Source organism: Manis pentadactyla, chromosome 3 (genome assembly GCF_030020395.1).
Source record: "Manis pentadactyla isolate mManPen7 chromosome 3, mManPen7.hap1, whole genome shotgun sequence".
Taxonomy (NCBI): Eukaryota; Metazoa; Chordata; class Mammalia; order Pholidota; family Manidae; genus Manis; species Manis pentadactyla.
In genome coordinates, this window is record NC_080021.1 from 79842558 (window position 1) to 79869567 (window position 27010).

The 27010-nt window shown below is 36.3% G+C and overlaps 1 protein-coding gene across 5 annotated transcripts in view; it reads left to right on the forward strand.

The window, feature by feature from the left end:
- TGS1 (trimethylguanosine synthase 1) overlaps window positions 1-26053 on the forward strand; it is a 42274-nt gene extending 16221 nt beyond the window's left edge. For 2 of the 5 annotated variants that reach the window (XM_057498055.1, XM_036878892.2), the window contains 7 exons: window positions 301-475; window positions 2005-2311; window positions 4362-4511; window positions 6086-6229; window positions 10756-10972; window positions 11865-11943; window positions 23815-26053. In XM_057498055.1, coding sequence (XP_057354038.1) covers window positions 301-475; window positions 2005-2311; window positions 4362-4511; window positions 6086-6229; window positions 10756-10972; window positions 11865-11943; window positions 23815-23937 — 1195 coding nt within the window. In that variant the 3' untranslated portion in view covers window positions 23938-26053. Of the gene's footprint in view, window positions 1-300; window positions 476-2004; window positions 2312-4361; window positions 4512-6085; window positions 6230-6472; window positions 8366-10755; window positions 10973-11864; window positions 11944-14248; window positions 15333-23814 lie in introns of those variants that run through there. The other 3 variants (XM_057498054.1, XM_057498056.1, XM_057498057.1) reach the window with 3 other exon arrangements.
- The last annotated feature ends 957 nt before the right edge of the window (window positions 26054-27010 follow it).

A 27010-nucleotide genomic window follows, 5' to 3' on the forward strand; every position in this document is an offset into this window, starting at 1 on the left:
AAAAATTTATTTCCTATTCTTTCTTAATTATATTTTACTACATAATTTTTGCTTTCTGCTCTATATAAAAGACATGTTGCTATTCCCAACTTTGTTGTTTCACATTTACCTGAGAATTAACACATAAGCTAGACCTTAAACTCCTTGCAGTTTGAATTTTATTTCATAATTTGCAAAATTAAGAAAAGTGAAAATGGTGGCTGCTAACAGAAAAATAGTGTAAATTGTTAATCTTTTTTTATGTAAGGAAACAAACTCATAGAACTTAAGGTCTGAGTCACCTTCTTTTGGTTTGGTAAGATACGGTGGAATTTCAAATTTCAGTCATCGGCGGGTAAGGTTTCTACAGAAGAATGTGAAGTACAAGTCAAAGTTCTTGGACATGAGAAGACAGATAAATATGAAAAACAAACACATCTTCTTTACTGAAGAGTCAGAAAAAACATTTCTCAAGAAAAGCAAAACTTTGAGTAAGGTATGTATAAATATTTACAATAGAATCTCATTTGTGAGCTTGACTCCTTAAAATTGTTTTCAAGTGGGAAACCTGTTTCTACCAGATATACTTAAAATTTTGTAAATGGTACCTAAGATTGGTTTATAACTTACTTTCTAAAGGCATATATTGTGGGAACTAAATTTGAAAAAAGTAATTTGGAAGCAGTATGAAAGGGGGATGTTTTAAAAGCTACAAAGTAGTAGTATCTGGGAAGGTAAATAGGTAACATTGCCTTGCATAGTAGTAACAGGCTGGTTATCTCTCATCTATTCCAGGCTAAGTAGGATCCTGGAAGTCTAATTTCTGTTACCGCATCTATTATAAGCCTTAATTTTTTAGGTTATCTAGAGGTGATCAGTCAAACTTTGCAAGTTCATCCTAATAGTCTTGTGCTAATTGAGTGATTCACATTGTTAATTGGAATATTCCTGTCCACTCTCATGGAATATTCCTATCCCCTCTTGTGGACCTTGCTGTACCTGCTCTCTAAGAACCTGGAACACAAAAGTAGTCGGAGTTCTTTCTGCTAGGCCTAATGAGTGATCCTTCTCCATTACATAAGAAAACATCTGCTAGTGAGCAGGACCTTTGTGTCAGTCCCATCTTCAGCAGCTCTTCAGGCAATGGAACAAAAGTTCCGGCCCCTGTGATGACTGTTTTACCCTTAGGGAACTAGCCTTCCTAACTTCAGCATTTTTCCAAAACATGTTACAAATTTATAACTGCTTCTATTTTTATTATATTTCAGATTGGTTGATTGCTGGTGATATTTTAATATTTTAGTGGTACTGGTTATATCTGGAACAATTTCCCAATCAGTCTGATGGGACTTTTTGTAATGTGTTGGATGAGATAGGCCCCATACATTCATCTATAGTTGAAGAGCAGAAATATAACTGCTAAGTATTGAAGAAAAAATGTGGCTGTTGTGTCCTTAAAGATCTGATGCTCTGTAGGCACAATCTCCTAAAAGGAAGGTTCTGGGTTATTGACCATGTCCATCTTTTGTTCTCATTTCCTAACTCTTAGGATGGTGATGAAGATTGTTATGAAGACCATTCTTGTTCAGAAAATTGCAAGAGGCATATGTTACCTGGCCTGGAGCCTTGTTAACATTTGAAGCAGAAACCTAGTTTTTAGGGATCATTTTACTGACTCTACTGCTTCATTAAAAGATAATTGGCACAAATCTTTTTAGAGTTTATCTTTGATGCTGAGTACCCTTTAATGTAGCTTGTAGCCTGGGCCATTACAGAAAGCTCCATAAAATTTGAAAAATTAAGGTCATGATATGTCTAGATACTATAGTTAGCTCATAATTACCTACTCACATTAGCTTGTATGATACAGTGAACATATCAGAGTAATCTGATTAGATTAGTAATCTAATCACTAATGATCATGACACAGCATATCAGTCAAGTCATGAATAGTAAAGCTAAAACAGGTGGTAATATTCTGTGTAATTTGGAATTAATTCACACTTGTGACAACTGAAATTTCAGGTGGAAAAATTCCTAAAGTGGGTAAATGAACCAGTGGATGAGAAAGCATCACAGGAGTCAGTTTCTCATGACAATGTGCAAGACACTTGCACAAGTACTGATTCAGAGGAACAGGAAATGTCTGTTACAAAAGACAACGACCCTCTGGGGACAAGCACTCCAGAACCTGAGAAGGATCATGTCACGTCTTCAACTGGTGAACTCGAAACAGGAAAAAACGGAAGGGCCAGCACAGTAGCAGCCATTACAGATAAGGAAGATTGTGTTACTCAGGTTACACCAGACTCTCTTCACATAGAAACTGCAGGTAAGACTGACTGTGCTTCAGTCTGCTAATGGATTTAGATATTAGATAAATACATTTTTTATATATGTTTTCTACTAATGTCCATGAATGCTTTTGAGAGAAGGCATATTAAATGTAAATGTGCTGATGGCTGTGCTTTGGCACACAGAGCACACCACACTCTTGACTAAGAGAGTAAATAAAATAGAAGGGAAAGCACGTGGGAAAACTGTGTTTGCAGGCCTCCACCTGTGCCATTAAGATTGGTCTGCACTGCTCAACTGTTCCCATGGGCCAATCCCTTTTATTCCTTTTGAAATTTGGTATTGCCCTGGCTTTCTTTTCTTTTTTCTTCTTTTTGCTTTTTGTCATGGATGTTAATAGAGATAGTTTGTTTTTGGGTGGTATGTTGACAAAATATTTATAGTAGTTGGCTGTAATGAATGGAGAACAGAGCCACACTTTTACTTTATACCTTTCTGTACAATTTGAATTTACACCAAATGTTCTTTCATAATTTAAAAAATAATTGTGTACAGTAGAACACTGAGAATTTTATAAGGTAGAAATTTTCATGTGACAGAGTATTCAGTTTTATTGATGAATTATTTCACTCTCGCCCTAATGAAGCAATTATATTTGTTGTGATGGTTTCTTTCCTAATTTAGTAGTGAAGAAAATGCCTTATTTGGACCTTAGTATTTTCTCTGTGGACCTAAGTGTGTGTAAACCTGTGATCTTTGTGTCACTTAGTTCTTTGCCTTTCTCAGTAGCATACATAAGGTAGGTTAAGTTTTTTTTATTGTCATTATACAACTGATATTCATGTAATATTTGCAGACTTCTGAAATGCTTTCATGTGCCTTTATTCTCACTTAATGTGCAAAGCAGCTCAGGGAGATAGGTGGAATTATCCCCATTCTCTAAGTGTGGAAAGTAAAGCTCAGAGAAACTAAGAAATTTGAGCTCACACAGCTGGAAGGTGGCACAGCGAGGAGTGCCAAGTTGTCTGATTCCTCCATCCCATTTCCTGCCCTACCCTACCTGCCTAATCACTACTAGTCACAGTGCTGGTAGTTCTCACCTGAGGTTATGCCACCATCCCAGGAGCATTTGGAAGATGTCAGTTGTCAGAATGATCTGGAGAATACTAACTAGCATTTACTACTTTGGATCACTTAATGTTAAGTCACGTACAGGGTGGTATTGTACAGTAAGGAATTGTTTACTCAGAATGTCAGTGTCCCCCTCTCCTAAGAAACACACGCTGCACTTTGCTTTTGATGACACCTTTTGCTATTTGCAATGACCATATTAAGACAGTCCTATCCTTGGGGACCATTTAAATGTAAGGAGTGTTTTATTTGCCAACATTACTTCTTATCATTAAACTTAGCTGTGACCATACTCTCATCTTTCTAAGTTGCTTCTTTAATCTCAGAATTAAAACTAAATAACCAAACTAGTAAAAATTGTTTATCTAAGAAAAAGTCAGTTTCTGAGTGAATGAGGCCCTTTTCTACTCAGTGGAGCTAATGACACCTGTTTGCATTTCACGGAGGTTGTGGGACTTCTAGATCATGGCTGAGTTCGGAGGATTAATGAGCTGAGACTTAGAGCTTAATCAATCCTTGGGAGATACTATTTTAAAGAAGGGAAGGGAAACATTTGGATCTCTGTAAATCACCAACTAAAGCAGTGTCTTATCTAGCAGACATAATAACTTTTATACTTGTGATAATACCTCTACCTATCTCCTGATAATCCTCTGAAGTAGGTGAAATACTGCTCATTCATTCCTCTTGAGGTATTAAAAAAGTGGATCTTAGAGAGCCTGGGTTACTTTTCAGAGCTCAGGGGGCCAATACATGCAAACTAGAGGCTATGATCTGAACTCAGCGTTGTGTCCATTGTGCCTCCTGCTTCTCCTGGTATGAGTTCACATACTTGTTCTCAAGTGCAAGCCCAGATTGTTAAGTATTTGATGTCACTACACTTTTAAATAAATTCACCTGTGATTTCCTCTTTTTCATAGTGAGCATCTGCATTCTCTATATTCTTTTTATTATAGCTGAAATTAAAAAGAAGAAGAAGAAAACCAAGAACAGAAAGGTAATTGGTCTGCCTCCTGAAATTGCTGCTGTTCCTGAGTTGGCAAAATACTGGGCCCAGAGATACAGGCTCTTCTCCCGTTTTGATGATGGGATTAAATTAGACAGAGGTAAAGTATTTATGTAATTTTTTAACTTTATTTTGAAATAATTTCAAACTTACATGGAAGTTGCAAGAATAATAAGAAAATTTGCCTATCTCCTTACCCACATTCAACTATTTTTAACATTTTGGCACATTTTCTTTATCATTCTGTGTGTGTGTATTTCTCTGAACCAGTAGCCCTCTACCCCTTAATACTTTTGTGTATGTTTTCTAAGAAATAGAATTGTGTGTATTTTTATGTCACAAGGCAAAATTACAAATTTAATATTATTACAATATAATTCATAGTCCATAGTTTATTATCCTAGTCATGTCCTCTAAACCTTTTCTTTTTCCATTATAGGATAACATACTGCATTTAGTTTTCATGTTTCCTTATTTTCCTTTCATCTGGAGTAGTGCTTACCCTTTTTTGTCTCTTATGGCTTAGATATTTTCTAGAGAACAATGGCCAGTTACTTTCTACAGTCTCTCTATTTGGGTTTATATTTGTTGTTAAAACATCAGACTCAGGTTTAATCTGTATTTGTAGCATCCTAAGATAGCAAAAAGAATTGATAGATAATTGAACAGAACATCTGATGAAGAAATAACATAGTGCAGAAATATGTAACTTAATGAGTTAATGCTGGAAACTTGGGATTCTTTCTCTTGTTTTCCTACTGTGACCTTAAACAGCTTACTTGATTCAATTCTGTGAATGGATGGTTTCATATTGGGGTACCTAAATATTGGTCCATAAATTGAAAATGAAGACATGTTGCTCTGGAATAGAAGTTCAGGAGTTCTGTGAACCTCTTATAATTACTTACAAAATGTTGTATATTGAGGAAACTACACAGGAGTTTGTTAGGAGAAGTAAGACTTTTGACCCAAGAAAAAAGCCTTTGATCCTATAAAAGCAGTTTATTTATTTTATTCTCCCAACAATGAGGACCCATTTAAAGTGATGGTGAAGAAAGGGAATGGGAAAATTGGTACACCATTTTGTTCAGATAAATAGTTTTCTGAAAAGTTAATTTCTTCTGTTGGGAAAGAAGGAAGGCAATGTCCTCTTTCCTCTGGACCTCATTTCTGAAAATGGTGAGGGTTCTGCTATTCCTACAGCTCTGCAGCCTTTTGCTGTCAGCTCTTTGCTATTTCTCACCCTTTGGATATCTTAATTTTTCCAAAATGTCCAGTACACATCTGGTTCATTGCTTCCCCATTAGGTATGAAATAATTGGGAAACTCAGTGGAGTTGGCCAATTAGAAGAGTGAACTTTTCATTTTCTATAGTAGTCAATAGTTGATACCTCAAACTGAAAATTCAGAATTGCATGCAGTTATTGGAGGTATATTGCAAAAGAATCAGGCAAGAATTGAGGTGGTTGTTTCTGTGGAAATTGAGAATGGAAGTGGTATTTCTCCTTTTTATAGCAAGCTTTGTAGAACTCTTCTCTAAAACTAGGTAATTTATAATTTTTTGAAAAAAAAATTTTTTTTAAGGGTGTTACATATAAGTAATGTTTGCTCTGTTTATGCTTGGCTTGGCTTCTTGAAATTGAACCTCTTAACAGAAATCCTCTTCCTTCACAGAGGGCTGGTTTTCAGTTACACCTGAGAAGATTGCTGAGCACATTGCTGGCCGGGTCAGTCAGTCCTTCAAGTGTGACATTGTAGTAGATGCATTTTGTGGAGTTGGAGGAAATACCATTCAGTTTGCCTTAACAGGAAAGAGAGGTAATCAGCCATCGGTGGAAGGAAAATAATTTACTTTAATATATTCAGTAAACATTGCGTTATCCTTCAGCCTATCTTTGCTGAAATTTAATATATAATTAATAATTTAACGCCAAATATTTAAAATAAAAATACCATATATTACACATATACTTTGCATCACCTGCTGGTATAAGTGCTTGATATATATTAATTTATTTAGTGATCTTGTTTGGTGTATCTTTTATTATCTGTATTTCACAGATAAACTGGGAAATAAAGAGATGAAGTAACTTGCCCACAATTACACAGACACAGCTTGGTGGAGCCAAGGTTATAACATTATATAAAACTAAAAAGACTAAAATGGAAGACTGTTCTTTGAAGAAGAGAAGAACGGGCACAGAGTCCCAGTTTTGCCACACATCACTTGATGACTTTGGACATCATTTAACCTTAATTTAAAGAAGACATTAAACTGAGATAACCTCCAATACCTTTTAGCTTTAACATTCTAAGACACTAGAAAAAAGACTTTTAAATATTAGGTCATCTCATGGTTGACTTTGCAATCACACAAAAGAAAACATCTATACCACGCATCTCCTCAGAACCGTGTCACATAGGTAGTCCTTGTGCTGTCTGCAGAGAAAAAAAACAAGGCTGCATGAAACTCAGTAGTCTGCTCACATGGGCATCACTAAGTCATGAAGCCAGGGCTTTTATTCGATTTTTGTTTTTGTTTTTTTCTAAGTCTGATATTCCTGTTCTTTCTAAATTCTCTTTAGGGGATAGTATGATAGGGTATTTAGAGACATCAGTTGTTAAGTCATACTCTGAAGATGCTTTTTTCCACCAGTGCCTTTATAGTACACATACAGTTTCCATTTCAGTAAATTTCAATTGATTCTCATTAGTTCATATAAAGTTCTTAATGTTAACTAGGAAAGAGTATGATTCTGGAAAGCTTAATATAGAAGCTAGAAAATGATGAAGTGAAACTTAACATTGACTTTAAGAGTAATGCTGATAAACTGGCCTTATTCAGTATCTCATATGCTCCAGGACATGACATTTGCTAATGTTATATGACCTCCTAACAGCCTGGAGATGAAAGCTATTTTCATGTTTACTTGAAATAATAACTTTTATTGTTTTCTCTGAATTCACTATTTACTCTAAAGGTTCTCTGCCTTTGCGAGTTTAGCCATTCCTGTGAGCTTAAAAAAATCAGTGTTCATTGCATGAAAATGATTTTCCTCAAAAGTTGTAACATTTGTCTTCGTTTTGGCATTGTATCATAACAAGACAAAATATCTGCCCTCTGATGAAGCAACAGATCTGGGACAGATATATTCTATATCTGCACTGACAAGGGTGGTAGCCATAGACATATGTGGCTGTTGAGCATTTGAAATGTGGCAGTGTGACAGAGCATCTAAATTCTGAATATTATTTCATTTTCATCAATTTAAAGGTAATAGCAACTTGTGGCTAATGGCTACCATTTCTGGACAATGCAGTTCTATACAGTATCATCCAACATTTGTCAGTATTTCATCTGTGTCATAGAGTGTTGCCATTCTGTTAGGCCTCAAAACAAAGTCAGCCTATAAAAGAAGTACAGATGGAAACATGAGGATTAACAAAATACATTTGATGCTGAAGGTCACTTTTCCTGTTGAGTGTCGGTATTGTCAGAATATCTTTCCACTGTGTCTATACAGAGCAGCTGAAAGGGACATACTCATGTTTTCTCATATAAATATGAATTTATTTAGAACAGAAGAAATGGCGTTGTAAATGCATGGCTTTACAACATATAATCGGTGCTTGTATTCATTGTTCAAGTGATTTATTTAGTGCACTGTTGAAAATTTTGAAACTGGCATTTTTTGGGAAACAGCTATGTTTCCATGAAAATCGTGGCATATGCATCAGGATTCCACTTAGCCCTTCCAAATATAAAATATTGCCGCTAACACACTGGTGCACATACAGGTGCATTGAGTTATTTACTGCAAGACATGAGTGAGTTAAAATTAACATGTTTGCATTGCTAATTATGAAATTGAAATAAATTAAATGAAAGCCCATTTGGAGAAATGTAACATTGTTCCCTCTACCTAAAAGGTCTCATTAAACATTATCAACAGATGTTTTTACATTTCTTCATCATAAATTGGCTATGTATGTTTGTCAAAATGTGTTTTAATTTACTTTTCTGAAGAAGTTCAAATTTGTCATCCTTTGAAGTTGCCTCATTTTAAGGAAATTGGTCTTCTCTGAGATCTTAGCATGATAGGCTTTACATGCTGTCAGTGATCTTTCCAAGTGTTTGTCGCTCAGGCTTTAAAGTCCACAGAGCATAGTGCTTAGCACAGATTTGTCTCTCAGGAAATGGTGGCAACTCTCACTGCTTGCTTTGGTAAAGCTGGCTGAATGAGACAACTCTGAAAGCCAGTTCCTTCGATCACCATTCCTTGGTACAACACAAGTGAATCTAATTTTGATTTAAAATTTTTAATTAAACTGTATCTATTACATGTGGCCATATCTCCTTTAGTCTTCAAAGAAAGCTCCTGCACAGAAATTAAATAAGATACCAATAAATGGAAATACATCCCATGCTCATGAATAGGAAGAATTAATATTGTCAAAATGGCCATCCAGCCTAAAGCAATCTACAGATTCAATGCAATCCCTATCAAAATACCAACAACATTCTTCAACCTACTAGAGCAAATAGTTCTAAAATTCATATGGAGCCACAAAAGACCCAATCCTGAGAAGGAAGGATAAAGCTGGGGGATTACGCTCTCCAACTTCAAGCTCTACTACAAAGCCACAGTAATCAAGACAATTTGGTACTGGCACAAGAACAAACCCATAGACCAATGGAACAGACTAGAGAACCCAGATAAAAACCCAAGCATATATGGTCAATATACGATAAAGGAGCCATGGACATACAGTGGGGAAATGGCAGCCTCTTCAAGAACTGGTGTTGGCAAAGCTGGACAGCTGCTTGCAAGAGAATGAAACTGGATTGTTGTCTAACCCCATACACAAAAGTAAACTTGAAACGGATCAAAGACCTGAATGTAAGTCATGAAACCATAAAACTCTTAGAAGACAACATAGGCAAAAATCTGAATATAAACATGAGCAACTTTTTCCTGAATGCATCTCCTCGGGAAAGGGAAACAAAAGCAAAAATGAACACATAGGAGGGACTACATCAAGCTAAAAAGCTTCTTTACAGCAAAGGACACCATCAGCAGAACAAAAAGGCATCCTACAGTATGGGAGAATATATTTGTAAATGACATCCAACAAGGGGTTAACATCCAAAATAAATAAAGAACTCACACACCTCAACACCCAAAAAGCAAATAACCCAATTTAAAAAATGGGTGAAGGATATGAACAGACAATTCTCCAAAGAAGAAATTCAAATGGCCAACAGGCACATGAAAAGATGCTCCACATTGCCAATTATCAGGGAAATGCACATTAAAACCACAATGAGATATCACTTCACACCAGTTAGGTTGGCCAGCATTGAAAAGACAAACAACAAATGCTGGCGAGGATGCAGAGAAAGGGGAACCCTCCTACACTGCTGGTGGGAATATAAACTAATTCAACTATTGTGGAAAACAATATGGAGGTTCCTCAAAAAACTAAAAATAGAAATACCATTTGACCCGAGAATTCCACTCCTAGGAGTTTACCCGAAGAATACAAGTTCTCAGATTCAAAAAGATACATGCATCCCTATGTTTATTGCAGCACTATTTGCAATAGCCAAGATATGAAAGCAACCTAAGTGTCCATCAGTAGATGAATGGATAAAGAAAATGTGGTCCATTAACACATTGGAATACTATTAAGCCATAAGAAGGAAACAAATCGTACCATTTGCAACCACGTGGATGGAGCTGGAGGGTATTATGCTCAGTGAAATAAGCCAGGCAGAGAAAGACAAGTACCAAATGATTTTCCTCATTTGTGGAGTATAACAATGAAAGATAACTGAAGGAACAAAACAGCAGCAGACTCACAAACTCCGAAGAAGGGACTAGTGGTTACCAAAGGCAAGGGGTTGCGGGGGAGGTGCGGGGTGGAGAGAGAAGGGAATTGTGAGGTATCATGATTGGTGCACATGGTGTGGGGTCACAGGATAGACAGTAGCACACAGAAGACAAGTAGTGACTGTGATATCTTACTACACTGATGGACAGTGACTGCAGTGGGGAATGGGGGGGGCGGGACTTGATAATATGGGTGATTGTAGTAACCACATTGTTTTTCATGTGAAACCTTCATAAGAGTGTATATCAATGATCCTTAATTTAAAAATTGTAATAAAAAATAAATAAAATAAAACTACTTGCTCAAAAAAAAAGTGCATAGGCAACATGAGAAAAAAAAAGAAAGCTCTTGACAGAAAAATAAAAACAACAGACTACTCAGAAGAGGAACTGTTCTGTATAACTAATAATCAGTGTCATCTGACTCATCTTTCCTTTTCCCATTTTTAGTGATTGCCATTGATATTGATCCCGTTAAGATCAATCTTGCTCGCAATAATGCAGAAGTTTATGGAATAGCAGACAAAATAGAGTTCATCTGTGGAGATTTCTTGCTGTTGGCTTCTCATTTAAAGGCTGATGTTGTGTTCCTTAGCCCTCCTTGGGGAGGGCCAGACTATGCCACTGCAGAGACCTTTGACATTAGGACGATGATGTCTCCTGATGGATATCCTTTGGAAGTCTAAGGGTTTACTCACATGGTGGTTGTGGAGAGGAAGGATGTGTGTGTGTTTCAAAGAGATTAATGAAAAGGAGAGAGATCAGCTAATAATAGCTCTTGAAAAGATTACAGTTTAATTTACATAAAAAGCAAGTATGTAAAAATTAAGTGGTAGTTGACCTACAAAATAGTAGCAAATGTGAGGTCATATTTCCTTTGGTTACTATTCAGTTTTGCTATTACAAAACAAGAACTAGAATGCATTGTTTGGAAATATTGTCTGGAAATTGGGAATTCCTCAAGACATGTTCCCAAAGTCTAGGTGACTATCCCTTAACTTGTCTCCAACTCACACTGACTTGTTGCTAATTCTCTGTGCATCTCCAAATTTTTCCTGTTACTCTTACAAGATACTGAAGCAAACTCCTATTTCATAAAGAATAGCGTTTATTATTTGTCCCTTTCTTTATCTCTACTCCCAGAGGAATTCTGTTTGACTGTAACAGGAAATGTGTTTCCAAATTGCTAATTAAAATTCAGAACATAGATTACCGCAACCAGATTTACTTGTCTTTATATTTACCGGAAAATGATGGTATTATGCTTTCCTGTTCTTTCTATTTTCACAATAATTAGGAAATGGCAGAAAGAGAAAATGTGTCTCTGACTCTTGTCTGCCCACCACTAGGGTAATTGAATAAATAGGTTTAACTTCTAATCTCTGACCTTTCTGTAGCAGTATGCTATTGAATTGCAAAATGTGGTACCTAATTCTCTTTTTGGTTCCATTAAAGGATTTAAATGTGTGTCTTATTTTTACATATCAAAGTACATTTAGGTTATGATATAATAACAGAAATTAATTGCTGTTTTTGTTCTTTTCCTTAATGCTGTCCACCTTTGAAATTTTCAGACTGTCCAAGAAGATCACTAATAACATAGTTTACTTTCTTCCAAGAAATGCTGATATTGACCAGGTAAGCCATTACTGAAAAGCTTCTATGAGCCTCTGGCATAACTGTTACAAAGAAGGGGCAAAAAAAGATAAAAGTCATTCCTGTAATTGAAAACGTGCTTATGAGCAGTCCCTGGCTTTTTGACTATTATTAGAGAACTGGAAGTGTTCTGTAGTTAACTCCATGCCTGTTTCACCCTCTTCATCCCCTCAGCTCCTGGTGTACTTACACATGAATAGAGCACTCTGGGTCTTTAATTGTGTATCCGGAAAGGATGACGGTGTGTTGTGTTTCAAATGTGTGTAACTAGCCAATATCTGTCTTTACTGAAACCTACCTTGAGAATGGAGGTTTTAGATTATTCCCCAAAATAGTAGCAGAACTAAAAATATACAGATAAAACTTGAATTTCACCAGAAACAATTTTAACAACAGTCTTGAGATTTAAGAAACTTGACCAAATTCAAATATCCTCATTTTGTTCATCATGTTATTTTTTCCCCCTAGTATAATTGAATTTGGTACAATAACTGCCTTATAAAAGTTTGATGATGTCTTTATTTCATGCTGTAGATTTTTTTTTATGAATACTTACTGCATATCTGCTGTGTGCTAAGCGTTCTGTTGAAAATCTTTTGTCTTTCATATTCTAAGTTTTATATCAGTATTGCTAAGTGTGGGTGTTTCCTTTCCTATTTAGTACTCTGAGAGCTGGCCTTATCATTCTTAGCTTTTTCAACTTATTTTATTCTGGAGAAGTTAACTCCATTATTTGTTCAACTATGTTCTTCTCTCTATCTTTTTTCCTTTTTTCGGAACATCCACTATGTGGATATGAATCCTCCATGACTATTTTCTGGTGCTCTGTCTCTTCCTTTTTCATTCTGGAGACTGGGTCTTCCAGTTAGTTCATTCCTCAGAATGTACTTTGTATTATCTATCCTATCTATTGTATTTTTTAGTTAATTCTATATACTTAATATTTCTGCATTGCTTTCTGTTTTCTTCTTTAATACTCTAATAATATATCTTACTGGACATTATTATAATAGAAGGCTTAAATTAATCTGTTTAATCTTTTCTGTATTTGATATAGTTTATGATACATTTTGTTGTTCTTTCATGAAATATTTGTGATCCTCAAATGTCTTGTCTAACTGGGTATTGGCCATATACAAGTAATCCAAAAGGAGAGAAGCCAGGCTTGAATCCAGTGCCAACTCTGGCTGCTCTTGAGAATCACTGGGAGCACTTGTGAAAACTGACTCTCCAAGCCCCATCGCAAAAATAGGTCTGACTCTGCTTTTAAAGCTCCCTGAGTCGTTCTAATGTGCAGCCTGGGTTGAGGACCACTGTTAGAGCCCGTGTCAGCCCCAGTGATAACCTTGAGGGATGAAGGTAGACGAGCTATGGGGTTGCTAACTAGGTACCACACGACTGCAGTTAATGATCACAAAACACTGTCTCAGGATGCAACTCCCCACGTTTGGGGAGGAGCAGGACAAAAGCAGCATTTGAAGGCTGTGCTCTATAATCTATGAGTATAATTGATCAGCTCTTGGGGTTTGGAGATGGCGGGGTGAGAAAGCCGCTGTCAGAGCTTGTCTCCTGGCTCTGTCAGCTTTTCACAGCAGGGCTTCTTTTTAGACTGCCCTACCTTAACTCCTGAACATAGACCAGATCCCTCAGGGGCTGCACGTGAGGCAGCATATGTGTTTATACAGGCAATGGGTAGGGAGGAGCAGGAACAAAATTTCTAAGTTCTCGGCGTCCGGTGTCCTCTCTTATCTTCTCACAAGCACGTGCCTCCTGCCCCAGGCTGAGGCACCACCCTCCATCCTACACACACACATTCATACCATCCCAGGTCTGTCCAAAGGTGGTTTCCCTCTGTAGTGTCTCCAGGAGACAGCAGTCATGCTAGGTCAGTGTCTTTCTAGGGATTACAAGGCAAGTATGTAATAACAATAACGCAGTCTTCTTGTAAGAAAGGTGGAGGCCAAGTGCTCTGGCTGTCTGGTAGGTGACTTCAGGAAAGCTTGGATAATACAGCATGTCAACTGACCTTTAAAGAAGAATCGGTTGTAGGAGAAGGTAGCAAGAACGCCAATGACAGAGGACTAGGAATATGTGGATAATCTTCAGGTAATGGGCTATAAAAAGGAGATAATGAGTCAGACCTAGTTTAGTCTCAGCCCTGCCAGTACTAGCTTTCTGGTGATAGTTCTAAGGAATAACTGAAACATGTGGGTAAGGCATTTATCACAGTACCTTACAGTACCTCCAGCCCATAAACCCTCAATAAAATATTGTGTCTGTTACTTAGATCCTATTATAAAGTTATCGTGGAAGAATGTAAACATTACTTGGATTTTCAAGAGGACCAGTATGGAAAGAGGACATGTTTTCTCTCGAAGAAAGAGCGGACATCTTTAATATTTGTGAAATGATAGAATTAATTTATAGAAATACATGCCAGATTATAGATTTTATTCTTCCTCCTGTCAGAAACATACACTGCTCATACTGGATATTTTCACATGTTAACTTGTCACACTCTCCCTTTCTTGGTTTATCTGCTTTGTCTTTGCAACACTGGTTCCCAGCTCTGATTGCAAATTAAAACTGCCCAAGTGGCTTTTTTTTAATTGTGCTAAGATATGCATAACAAAATGTACCATAAATCATGTGTAAGCATACAATTCAGTGGCATTACGTACAAGTACTCCCACCATCTCAGAGCTTCTTCATCATCCTATACTGAAACTCTATACCCATTAAACACTAACTCTCCATTACCCCAACCACTTGCCCCTCGCAACCACCATTCTTCTTTCTGACTATGAATTTGACTACTCTAGGTACCTCATGTAAGTGGAATCCTACAATATTTGTCCTTTTGTGTTTAGTTTACTTCACTTGGCATAATGTCCTAAAAGGTCATCCTCCATATTTCAGAATCTCCTTCCTTTTTAAGGCTGAATGATATTCCATTGCTTGTATAGGCTACATTTTGTTTATCCATCCCTTCATTCGCAAGTGGACATTTAGAGCTGTTTTCCACCTTTTGGCTGTAAAAGTATGTATTCCTGCTTTCAATTCTACAGAAGTGGAATTGCTACATCATATGGTGATTGTTTAGTTTTTTGAGGAACCACTATACTGTTCATCTCAACCGCTGAACCATTTTTTGCATTCCCAGCAACAATTCGCACGATGTCCAATTTCTCCACATTTTCACCAGTACTTGGTAGTTATTATTGTTTGATAAGAAGCATCCTACTGCATATGAAATGATATCTCATTGTGGCTTTGATTCTATTTGCATTTCCCTGTTGACTAGTGATGTTGAGCATCTTTCCATATGCATATATTGATACTATCTCTTATTAAATACTTGCTCTGCCAGTATTTGCTCCCACTCCATGAGTTGTCTTTTTACTCTCTTGATACAGTGTCCTTTGCTGCACCAAAGTCTTTAATTTTGATGGAGTTCAGCTTACCTGTTTTTTTCTGTGTATTGGCTGCACTTTTGGTGTCATATCCAAGAAATCATTGCCAGATCCAATGTCATGAAGATATTTTTCCTATGTCTTCTGAAAGTTTTATAGTTTTAGTACCATTTTAAAACTACTGATACCGCGGTCCACCAGGAATGATGCTCTGATTTATTTTCTGAGATGGGGCCCAAGCATAAATTTTTTAAATTTCCCAAGAGATCATAATGTGTTGCCAGAGTTGAGATTCTCTGGGTTAAAAGACAAGGAGATAAAATCAACAAGCCTAAGCTCTTTTTCTGAATTAAAGGGAGATGAAATTAGATATTGTTGTCAGTCATCTATTTATAAGCCATCATATCTAAACATTACACCTCCCAAATACCATATACTGCACCAGTTACAAGAAAAAGCAGTATCCTCTTTTCTTCATGCATTTTTATATCAAATTTGTTATTAAACCCAATACCTGCTGCTACTCATGTGACTCAGGTCTCTCAGATTAAGGTAGACTCCCAGTTAATGTAGAGCCTGTTGATTCCGTAATTCTTACTTTTCTCATATACTTGAATGACAATTGAAAATTCACTGTTTATTGTAAAAGTTACAGTGAGTAAATTTTCTTAGTTAACATTTGCCCAACAAGAAAGTTAAATTTTTTTCTTTTAACTTGTGTTTTTGGTTCACCTCAAAAACCTACCTTAATTACAGCTGGTAGTTTGATCACATTTTCTACCACTAGAGGGAGTAATGACATTAGAGAATAATAAAAGTCAAACGGAAACCACATTTCAGGTGCATTAGGTTGGTATTAAATTTGAAAATAAATAAAATTGGGGTATCGGCTTTTCTTTTTAAAATGAAGAAAATCTATCCATATGTAGAGTTTTAAAAATGAGAGAAGAATCAGTACTGCAAGATGAGAGAGAGGTTGACTTTTTTGTTAAGGAACATTGAGGATGTCACAACAACCTGAACTGAAATGGGCTGGGTTCCTAAAGTTTATGAGTGTGCTGTTTAAAACTCAAGCTGCATTTTTCCCATAGGAATGTCTGAAAATAACAGCTAATTTCTCATCCAAGATGATTAGTACCCTGGATAATATTTACATTTAAGAAAGTAAACTGAGTATGGAACTTAGTATGCATATAGCTTGTCTTGCAGTCTTTCCATATGGGATATGAGGCTAATCGTTTTCTGTAAATAGTAAAATATTTTTCTAGGTCCCCTATTACCTCACTCTCTTATTCCCTTTTTACCTACTGTTTGAGGATTATTCCAGGACACGTATTCCTTATTATTTGAACTCACACTATCAAACTCAAAAATTGAGTAGTTTTGAAATTCTTTTTGAGAGACTCTTTGGAGGAAAGGTATATATCTCACATTCTGAAACAAGTATTGAAACTTGGAAACTGATTAGATGCAATTCAGAGAGCCCAGGGTAAATTATTTTATCTGTTTGATGCCTGTTTCTCGCTGTGTTTTCCTTCATCTGTTTCCTTTGAGAGCCATAGAATTGCAGCCAATACTAGGTTTGGATCCTGGATGCTTTCCAAACATGAAAAACTTTATTTTAAATAGTAAGTATCTACCATATGGATCATTTTTTAGCAGAGTAGAATGATTAGCCTCCCCAAAGAAGTTACACAGCAACAGTTGTCAGACATCTTTGTATGAAATCGCTGTGGGTTAAATCTCAGACAGGAGTCCTGTCTCTTGTGCAGACACTGGAACGGGGAGAGTGAGGGCTCCCAGTTCAATTGAAGCAGTACTTCTTTAGTCTTAACTCTTAAAATGCCTAGCCTCAGAAAAGTGGTAGCATTTGTAGTTTTAGGTCTAATTAATTTAATGTACTTTTCTTTATAATTTGTTCATACCAGTATAGAAATCAAGGCAACATTGAACAGCATCCCTTAGAATTATGTTGAAAAAAATCCACTGGGTGGCCCCACATTATTGTAACACCTGCCACTTGCCTGCTAGATGTAGGCACGACTCCCCCAGACAGACATCATGTTAATACTCAGGCCAAACCCCACCTACCTTATTTCCTAGTAAAGTGAGAAAGTAGTTACAAATTGACCCAATACCTTAGGAAAAATCCTGCATGTGTTTGTTTAAGTTGTGTCTTTACAGAAATTGATGGGAGATTTAAATCGAGATCTCTTCTAGTTGACAGAGTTCTTGTGGCTCCTTTTGGAGCCAGTGTATAGTGTCTAGGAAGGGAAAAGTTCTAGTTATAGCTGTCAGCACACTTTTAGTAGTTGGCTAAATAGGTAGGCAGGTAGGTCAGAAGAATGGACTTATTTATAGGTGACATTCCTGAAACAACCCATATAGAAGAATATAATTATATGCACTCAAATAGTTAAACATTTATGAATGTGAAAACTGTTAGGAAATTGTTTAGAAAAATATTTTAAATATAACTAAATTCAGTTCATTAGCATTTTTATTGTTTTGTTTGGCTTAATACAATAAAAATTTACCACTGGTTTCTTTGCAAATATTAGTTCTAAGCTATTATAATATCTGCTTTTTTCATAAATGGAAAACTGAGGCCTTACTAGTTTCTAAATATAAAGCTTGATGATAAATTTTTTTTTATTCTTTTTTTTTTGAGAGGGCATCTCTCATATTTATTGATCAAATGGTTGTTAACAACAATAAAATTCTGTATAGGGGACTCAATGCACAATCATTAATCAACCCCAAGCCTAATTCTCAACAGTCTCCAATCTTCTGAAGCATAACAAACAAGTTCTTACATGGTGAACAAGTTCTTACATAGTGAATAAGTTCTTACATGGTGAACAGTGCAAGGGCAGTCATATCACAGACACTTTCGGTTTTGATCACGCATCATGAACTATAAACAATCAAGTCAGATATGATTATTCGTTTGATTTTTATACTTGATTTATATGTGAATCCCACATTTCTCCCTTATTATTATTATTATTTTAATAAAATGCTGAAGTGGTAGGTAGATGCAAGATAAAGGTAGAAAACATAATTTAGTGCTTTAAGAGGGCAAATGTAGATGATCAGGTCTGTGCCTATAGACTAAGTATTATTCCAAGCTAGGCAAGGGCAACAAAACATCCACGGATGCAGAAGATTTCTGTCAAAATGGGGGTGAGGTTCTAAGCCTCACCTCTGTTGATCCCCAATTTCTCACCTGATGGCCCCCCTGCAACTGTGCCTGTCTTAGGTTGTTCCTCCCTTGAGGAATCTTACCCGTCTCTGGCTAACCAGTCATCTTCCGGGGCCATACAGGGAAATGTGAAGTTGGTAAGTGAGAGAGAGGCAATATTGTTTGAAAAGGTTAGCTTTTTACTTCTTTGCAGATTTATGCCCTGTGGCTTCTATGCCCAGCATTTGTCTTGAGGTACTTGATAATAAATTTGTGTCAAATTGTTCTAACTGAAATTTCTATAGTGGAAATCTGGCCTAATGGCAGCTTGCTCATATAGCCAAAACTATATCCATGTAAATATGATAAAATTGTCCCAGCAAATGGAGGACCCTTAGGCCAAGTGTAAGCACCAGAAGTAGGAGAGAGTTCAGTGAAGGCTATAAGGACTGGATTGAACTTCTGGTACATGTAGGAAAAGTAAGCTCTAAAACTGCTTAACCTGAAAATAACCAACCTTCAACACTCAGAGCACTCAAACATACATTCCTCCTACACAGGACCAGTGCCCTGCATTCGTATACAGCATGGGAACTGAAGATATGTTTCTTGTCTGAATGACATACTTAACTTAGACTTTGCAAGGTTCCTCTGCACATTTCAATGGGTTGTCCTAACAGATCTGGAGTGAGCAAGTTAGGAAATTGGCCCGATTTTATTGGCAAGTGAGCTAGGGAAGTTCAGTAACTTGCCTTATCATTCTGCCCCATGGCAGTTAGTTCCTTGCTGGCTTCCACTGACAAAATACTCCTTAGGGAGAAGAAAAGATTCATCTCTTATCTCTGGGTTCACCCACCAGGAGAATGGGAATGGTGACTAGAAGTCAGGGTGGCAAGAGAAGCAAAGGGAATTACACATAAATTCTGCTGAACCAGCTCTGTTCTGCTCCTTAGTGGTGAGAAAAACGAGGGCTGAAAATACACCACATAATTAAAGGCACTTGCTGCTGAACTTTATCTACCACTGGTATCCTCTTATCTCATTTGATAACTGGGACCGGGTTTCTAGACCCACTCTGTTCCTAGTGAAATCCACCGCTTAATCATACATTGCAATTAGGGATACAATCGATCAGCTTCTAATGTTTGTTAACCAGCTTTGCCCCTGGACAGTTAGGGCAGTATTGTTCGTCCTTGTACTGTGTATTGTGTCATTCTCCAGAGGGGCTGGCAACTACCTCATGAGCAACTTGGGAAGGCACAAACGCTTCTGAACAAAAGCTGTATTTCCTTCACTCCTGGTGAGTAAGTTTATTCAGTAAATGATGTAGATAGAAAGTAGAAGGATGCCGCACTTAGCACGACATACAAGTCCTATGCTAATAGCAGGGCTTCCAGGGCATCTTGTCTGTCGTGCTTTGTGTATCTTCTTGAACTCAAGAACAGTCCTCATGTTCCTAGTATCTGGTTCTGAGAATACATAAGGGACAAAGCTGGGTGAATGAATGGGTTATTGGCAGCCTTCTAATGTAGTTGAGCTTTTGTTGCCCAGAAGAGTTTTTTTAACCTAATGCCAGTGTTTTCCTGTTGACAGTGGTGGCTTTTTAAATTAATTTGTTTTAATCAAAAAGTAAATATTTGAAAAAAAAGAGAGGGAAAATAATATCTATGAAAGCAAGTGTTCTGAAAAGCTATCAGCAAAAAAGTTAGGATTTATTCACTTAAGCAGAGAAATCTCATTTCTGTTTATGTGCAGAGAAATGGAACTAATTTAATGTTTATAAGCTTGAGTATTGCATGGTTTTCCAATTACAAAAAATATTTTATTTCCCAGAGAACTGTTCATTAGAAATCTTTTTACCCAACTTTTATTTGTGTGTAGTTTTTAGATATAACAAAAAGAACATGAGGACAAAAGGAAGTAGATAAGACACTAGGTCTGTAATCACAGCCAGTATTTCAGATGCCAGCTGCACCTGTCACTGTAATTGACAGAGATCCATAGGCTGCATAAAAAATAGATTTAATTTTCACCTGGTGTGATTTTTTTCTAAGCAAATTTTTGCATACTGAAGATATAATCTCCTTTCCAATGTAGTAACAGGACATGTTTTTAGCACTCTAATTTTTCTTGTAATAAAGTGTTCCTATCCTTAGTATTTATTATATATTTTTACATTAGGATCCAGTTCGGAAATTATTTTCTCTCATTCAGTTACTATACATTTTTACTTTAAATCAGCTTGCATTTGAAGAAATGCAGTTTTGAGTGTTTATTTGACTCATCTTTTATGGCTTACTTTTTTACTAAAGTTACTACCTTCATTGTGATCTTTACCCATTTCTCCTTTCCCAGTGCCCAAGGAACAACTTTATTGCCCTATAAAAAAATCTAGTTGAGAAAAGTTCAGTCTGTAGTTCTGGTTCCAGCCCAAACTAACTGAAATTAATTGGGGTAAATCTAGTCTATTTAGGTAATATGCCAAAACATAGCATGTAATCCAGAGTTGCTGATCTTTGTTTACCTACCTACACTTTTCTCCCCTTTCTGTCTTTCCTTCCCTCTCCCTCTTTCTCTTCCCATCCTCACCTTCCCTTCATCCCCCATCTTTTCCCCCCTCAACTTATTAAACTTTTAGAAAGGGGAAGGAATCAAATACATGTTGTCAGTTAAACCTGCTCAGGAAAAATAAAGACAGTTAAAAATTGATGGCATTGTTTGCTTGAAGCAAAGTATTTATTGACTTGAACTATCTGATATTTACAGTCTTTCTAACTCCAGCATTCTGACCTTTAAAATACATATATTTGTGAAAAAGTAGAAAAAGATTAGAACCCTTGAAAGTAACATATTCAGGGTTTTTTTAAAAAAATATTTCTAAGCACTAAATAGATTCAAGTTTTCTCATCATATTTTGACATAGATTCATCCTTCCCTCAATATCAGGAGCAGTACTTGCTTTATTTGTCCATCTTCTCACTGCCCCAGCTAGATTGTAAGATTCATGAAGGCAGAGATTCCTTTGGGGTTTTTTTTGCTACATTTCACTGCCTAGAACAAAAGCCTGTAATAAGCACTCAGTAAAAGGTTGTTGAATAAAATAGTTTAACTATTTTGTAACAGACCTCAGAAAACTCCCATGTAAGCATATCTTCATTCCTTTTTCAATCCAGACTACCCAAATTCAGGCAACCCTCTGAAAAGTGGAGAGAGAGAAGGAACCTTCTCAGAGATATGTTTTAATGTAATTCTATTTATAGATTACAAAATACACCTTTTTGGGAGATAGGTGGTATTTCTGTTTTTCAGATCTTAATACACATTTTCAACCTATCTTAATAGCTTTATAAATTGGTGCAGCAAATTAGTAGTAGAACTAGTATTAAAACTTACCTCTGACTTTGCTTTTTGTCACTAGCCCTATCCTAGCAGATTGTGCTCTTGTTTCAGCTCTACTTCAGTTCTCCCAGCTCAGCCTGTTCTTTCCTCCTGTCCTTTCTCCCCACTCCATTCCCCAGCACCTCCCCCAGAGAAAACTTCAGCTTGCCTGTCTTACTTTCTTTAAATACATCACTGTTTAGAGGAACACAAGAGGCACTGCACTTAAGTAGTATCTTAACTCATAGAAATATTACTGTGAAACAGTAATATTTTAGATACACTCATCAAATGTCTTTTATAGCTTGAAGAAAAAATTGTTTTGCCCTTCCTTGTGAAAAATTAGACTGATAGAAAGGTACTAAAATAGAAAATAAAACAATTATTCCAAATAATTGCCACTCTGAGATGACTTGGCTATTTTAGATTTCTGGTTTTTCTTTAATTATTATATTCCTCATTTGCAAGTAGTGTGGTGGATGTGGGCTTTTTATCATTGTGACAGATACCGTGTTTGACTCGCAATGTTGTTTATTCCTATTGATAACATAGCATCTCTTCAAGGTGCTGTTTGTGGGTGGGTTAGCGGGACGGCTGCTGCTGCTTTTTTTTTCTTTTCCTCTTAAGAATGCACCATAGAATGACTGTTGTTTCTTTCCTATTTCTGTATCTGTGACTTTTTTTCTAAGAGGAAGTTGAGATGCTTTAAAATACATACTCGTTGGTGACACACAGTCGGCCTTACCTCCTGCCAGATGCTGGTGTAGTATGTGTCATGCCACTGAGCTGAGCTCTGTCAGTGTCCAAGCCAAACTAGACTGACAGCGCTTCCTTTGCAAAGTGAACAACTGTAGCTTTGCTAGTTATAATGGCAGGAAATGCATGCCTCCTTGTTTGTACCTGTCCCTAATACTTTGAGTATCCCTTTTCTCCAACACTTAGTGTCTCCAATGCTGTGACTTCTGGAGCTTCCCGCTGCATTCCCCGTGCCCTTAACCATTCTCATTACTGGCCCCAGAAACTGATCTCTGGTGATGTAGTCATGGGGTACAGGGTAATGTATTTGGTAGTTAATAGACCTGAGAGGTTGGACTAAAACAAAGCTTCATCTGAACAAGAACTTACAGTAAAGCATTGCTTGTCTGAAGCATCCTTTTGATACTAAGTCTGCAGAGGTGGAGACAGGGTGGTGCTCTTAGCTTCCTAGTAAAGGGATGAGCTTGTCACTGTAATGTAGTAGACCTCAAAAAGAGCAGTATATTTTACTACAAAAAAGGGGGGATTAAACACACACACACACACACACAAGCAACAGGTGAAAGAGGTGAACCTACTTAGGAGAATAGTAAAAGAGACCAGTTAGAGAAGGAAAAAGCAGGCAGTAAAGACTAGAATCGCACATCAGAGTGGGATCATATCTGCTCCCTGATATATTCCTAGCATTGTGTGGCAGATAATCAGTAAATATTGTTGAATGAATGAACGGGTAAGATGAAGAAGATAGGGTGAGCAGGACAGAAGTTTTCAGGAAAGGGGGTTGTTCTGTAAGTTTCTATCTTAATAAACCTGATAATAAAGAAGGATATGTTCATTTTCTCTTCGTCTGAGTGCTCTAGCTTCTGGTATTGGAGAGATTGGGTCCTGTACGGTAACACTATGGTCTTGCCCATAATATCAAATGTCTGAACAACAAATATTTCTGCCACCAAATATTGCATTAATACCTATCTGGAAAGTAACAGTGAACACATGTAATACCTCATTTATGAGGACTTTATTAAATAAAAGGCAAAAATCTTATTAGATGAAGCATATGAATGAAAGATTGATTTTGAAATCATGGTTATGTGTGTGTGACCTTCTTGTTTCTTTTTTTAGGTGGCATCCTTAGCTGGGCCTGGAGGTCAAGTGGAAATTGAACAAAACTTTCTTAATAATAAATTAAAGACAATCACTGCTTATTTTGGGAACCTGATCCGAAGGTCAGCTTCTGAATCATGACTGTGAGATGGTACCAGGACAAAAACATCATGTAGTGGTCAGAACATTATTCAGATGAGACATTTGGAATTTCTTTCTGTATTCACTGATGTTTTGTACCTATAGTCTTATATTACCATAAGAAATGGAAACTGCCAGAAGATTAATGAATATTAATGAAGCATTTTGATATCTTTGGATAATTTACCTATGTATTTTATACATTAGGATAGTAAATGTCTGATATGGAAAAGGTAGGCTTTCTCCTGTGCTTAACATCAGTGTGTGTGTATATGTGTGTATGTGTTTTAATTTTGTATATTTTGGTTTAACATTGTGTTTGTGTTAAAAAAAGAACATGGTTTTTTGTTTTAAATGTAGAGAGATGAGAAAACAATGAGTTACAGTCTTATCTGCCTACTTCTGCTGAAATAATGTTTCATACCTTTATAACCTTTAGAATAATGTTCTACCTTTAAGGGTAGAACCGTAAACAGTACAGAATGGTATGAAATGACAAGTACAAGTTCCCCATCCTCTTCTCCTACCCTTTAGTTATTTATCTAAAGATAACCACAGCTAGAAGTATTTTGTAATGCCTCTGAAAGACAGAAAGGAATCACAATATACCCTATATACTTCTTTCCCCTCACTGATGCTCTGTTCATTCAATAACCCACCCTGTTTTATAAAATATATATATATATTTTTTTTTTACTAGTATATCTTGAAGACCTTCCCATGTCAGTACATATAGACAGACCTACCTCGTTGCCTTCAGTGGCCATCTTGTATTCTGTCTTCTGACTATGCCATAAGTGATTTAAACAGCTCCCTATTGATGGACAACTGGGCTGTTTTCCTCTGTTGAATTATTAGCTATTCTGTGCTGTGATAGGATTGTCTGTTTCCATCCACGCTCCCTAGCTCTGGGCATAATCAAACATTGTAATTTTTGCTATCTCATTTGTGAAAAAAATGGTATCTTTTTGTTTATATGTGTTTCCTTAATTATGAATGAGATTTGAACATATTTTTATATATTTTGGTCTTTAAAAAATAAGTTTTGTCTTTTAAACTGACCGTCCCTATCCTTTATCTTGGATGGTTACCTTTTTTTTTTAATATGTGTGAATCCTTTGTACATTAAAGAGCCTTTGTCTTTGGTAGGTGTGGCAAATTCCAGTTTACTGTTGGCTTATTTTGTGACCTTTTTTCCATATGTAAGTTTTACATTTTTATGCAGTCAGATCGATCAGTCTTTTTCCTCTGTTGCTTCTGAGTTTTTGTCCTTAAAAGATCTTTACTACTCCCAGAAAATACATACATTTATCCAAGCTTTTTTCTAGAACTTTATTATAGTCTTCATGTCTTGGCTCCATCTGGAATTTGCCTTTTAACATCTTTTTGTTTTATCAAGTTGAGTGTTTTCAAATTTTCCATTGCAAAACAATATGAAATATATTGTTGGCAATGAAAGCAGAAAGAATATGTGTTGCTCAGTATTCATACAAAATGTATGTTCAGTTATTTTTACAAGTAGGTAAAAAGACAAGGACATAGGACTCTGGCCATTGGGGATTCCGGACCTTTATCTTTTAATAGTGTGAGCATGTTGACATTAAACAAAACATACTTTTGGTTGTAGTGGAGCAGAAGAACTTGAAATTGGGAGAATTTCCAATAAATACTAGAAAAAAGTAATTATTAAATAAAAAACAACTTTGTTGGAGAATGGAGAAGCAATACTAGCTGTAGTCTCTTGAAACTTGACAACATATGGCTGAGTGCCCTGCAATACAGAGCAGTCAAGCTGGTCGTTAAGAATTAAATTAATTTGTTATAATTTATAATATCGAAATTGGTCAGTGTTCTTGGTTTTTATACTTTTTCACCCTGTGTGTGGCAATTGTGAATAGTGAATAAACGTCACCATTTTTAAAAATAATGGCTACACTGGTCATACACAGTTACCTATATATGATCCCTAAAATTAGAATGTGACTTTATTTAACTTGGGATAGGAGGTGAAGGGGTAAAAGCAGATGTCCAAAAATCACCAAGTATTTTTTAGTTTTTGTCACTTAACTTTCATACATACACTTTTTTCCACAATATGCTTTTTTACTTGTATATTGTTAATATTAAAACTAACTTGTCTTCCTGAAAATATATGAATAGGAAGCCTAACCAAAATCGAAATATTCCTGCCTGCTAATCATGCACAAATATAACTGATTTATAAATTTATTTACAGGTTATTAGTACTCAAAAGGACTTTAGTTGGTTAGCAGCCCCCATGTTCAAATAAAATATTACCACAAAGTCAAATATGTAAAATAGATAAAAAAATAAAGCCCCTCGAGCTGCTTGGGATAAAAGAGAAGTGAGAAAGCTAGCAGCCCTTGTTCTAGTCCAACTGTCTTTTTTTTTCCTTGTTAAATTTCAAAACTTTTTAAAAACATTTTTTATTGAATACGTATTTTAACAATTTAGGTAGTACAGAGTGAACCCTCACAAACGGACTACCTTCTCACATCCCCTACCTCATCCCCTGCCTTGAGCCCTTCCTCTCCAGCCCCATCTTCACATTCACATTCCCTTCACTGCCAACACTTTGATATGCATCCTTTAAGACTTTTCCCTGTGCAATGAATGCTTGTGCACATGATGGAGTGGGATTATATTATTTTGACATTTAATTTGTTTTTAATTTAATGTTTTACAAATTTTTCCAGATCCCTATATACATATTTGCGCTTATCGTTTTTAATAGTCACATAGTGCCAATCCATTAGAATTTCTTTAACCATCACCTGTGAACATTCAAATTGTTCCCAGTTTTTGTAATTGCAGATACTTCAAGGGTAGGTTCCAAAAGTGAAATTTTAGGTCAAAGGACATGCTTTTGCTTGTATGTTTGGTATGGCATGCCAGTCACCATCCAAAAATGTGTATTCTCACCAACTATGAGTGAAAGGGGCTTCTTTTCCCACACCTTGAAAAACACTGCTTGTTTTCACTTACTGTTATCAATCTATCAACAAAGTTACTTTAATTTGCATGTCCTGATTACTAGTGAGGCATGAGCAAT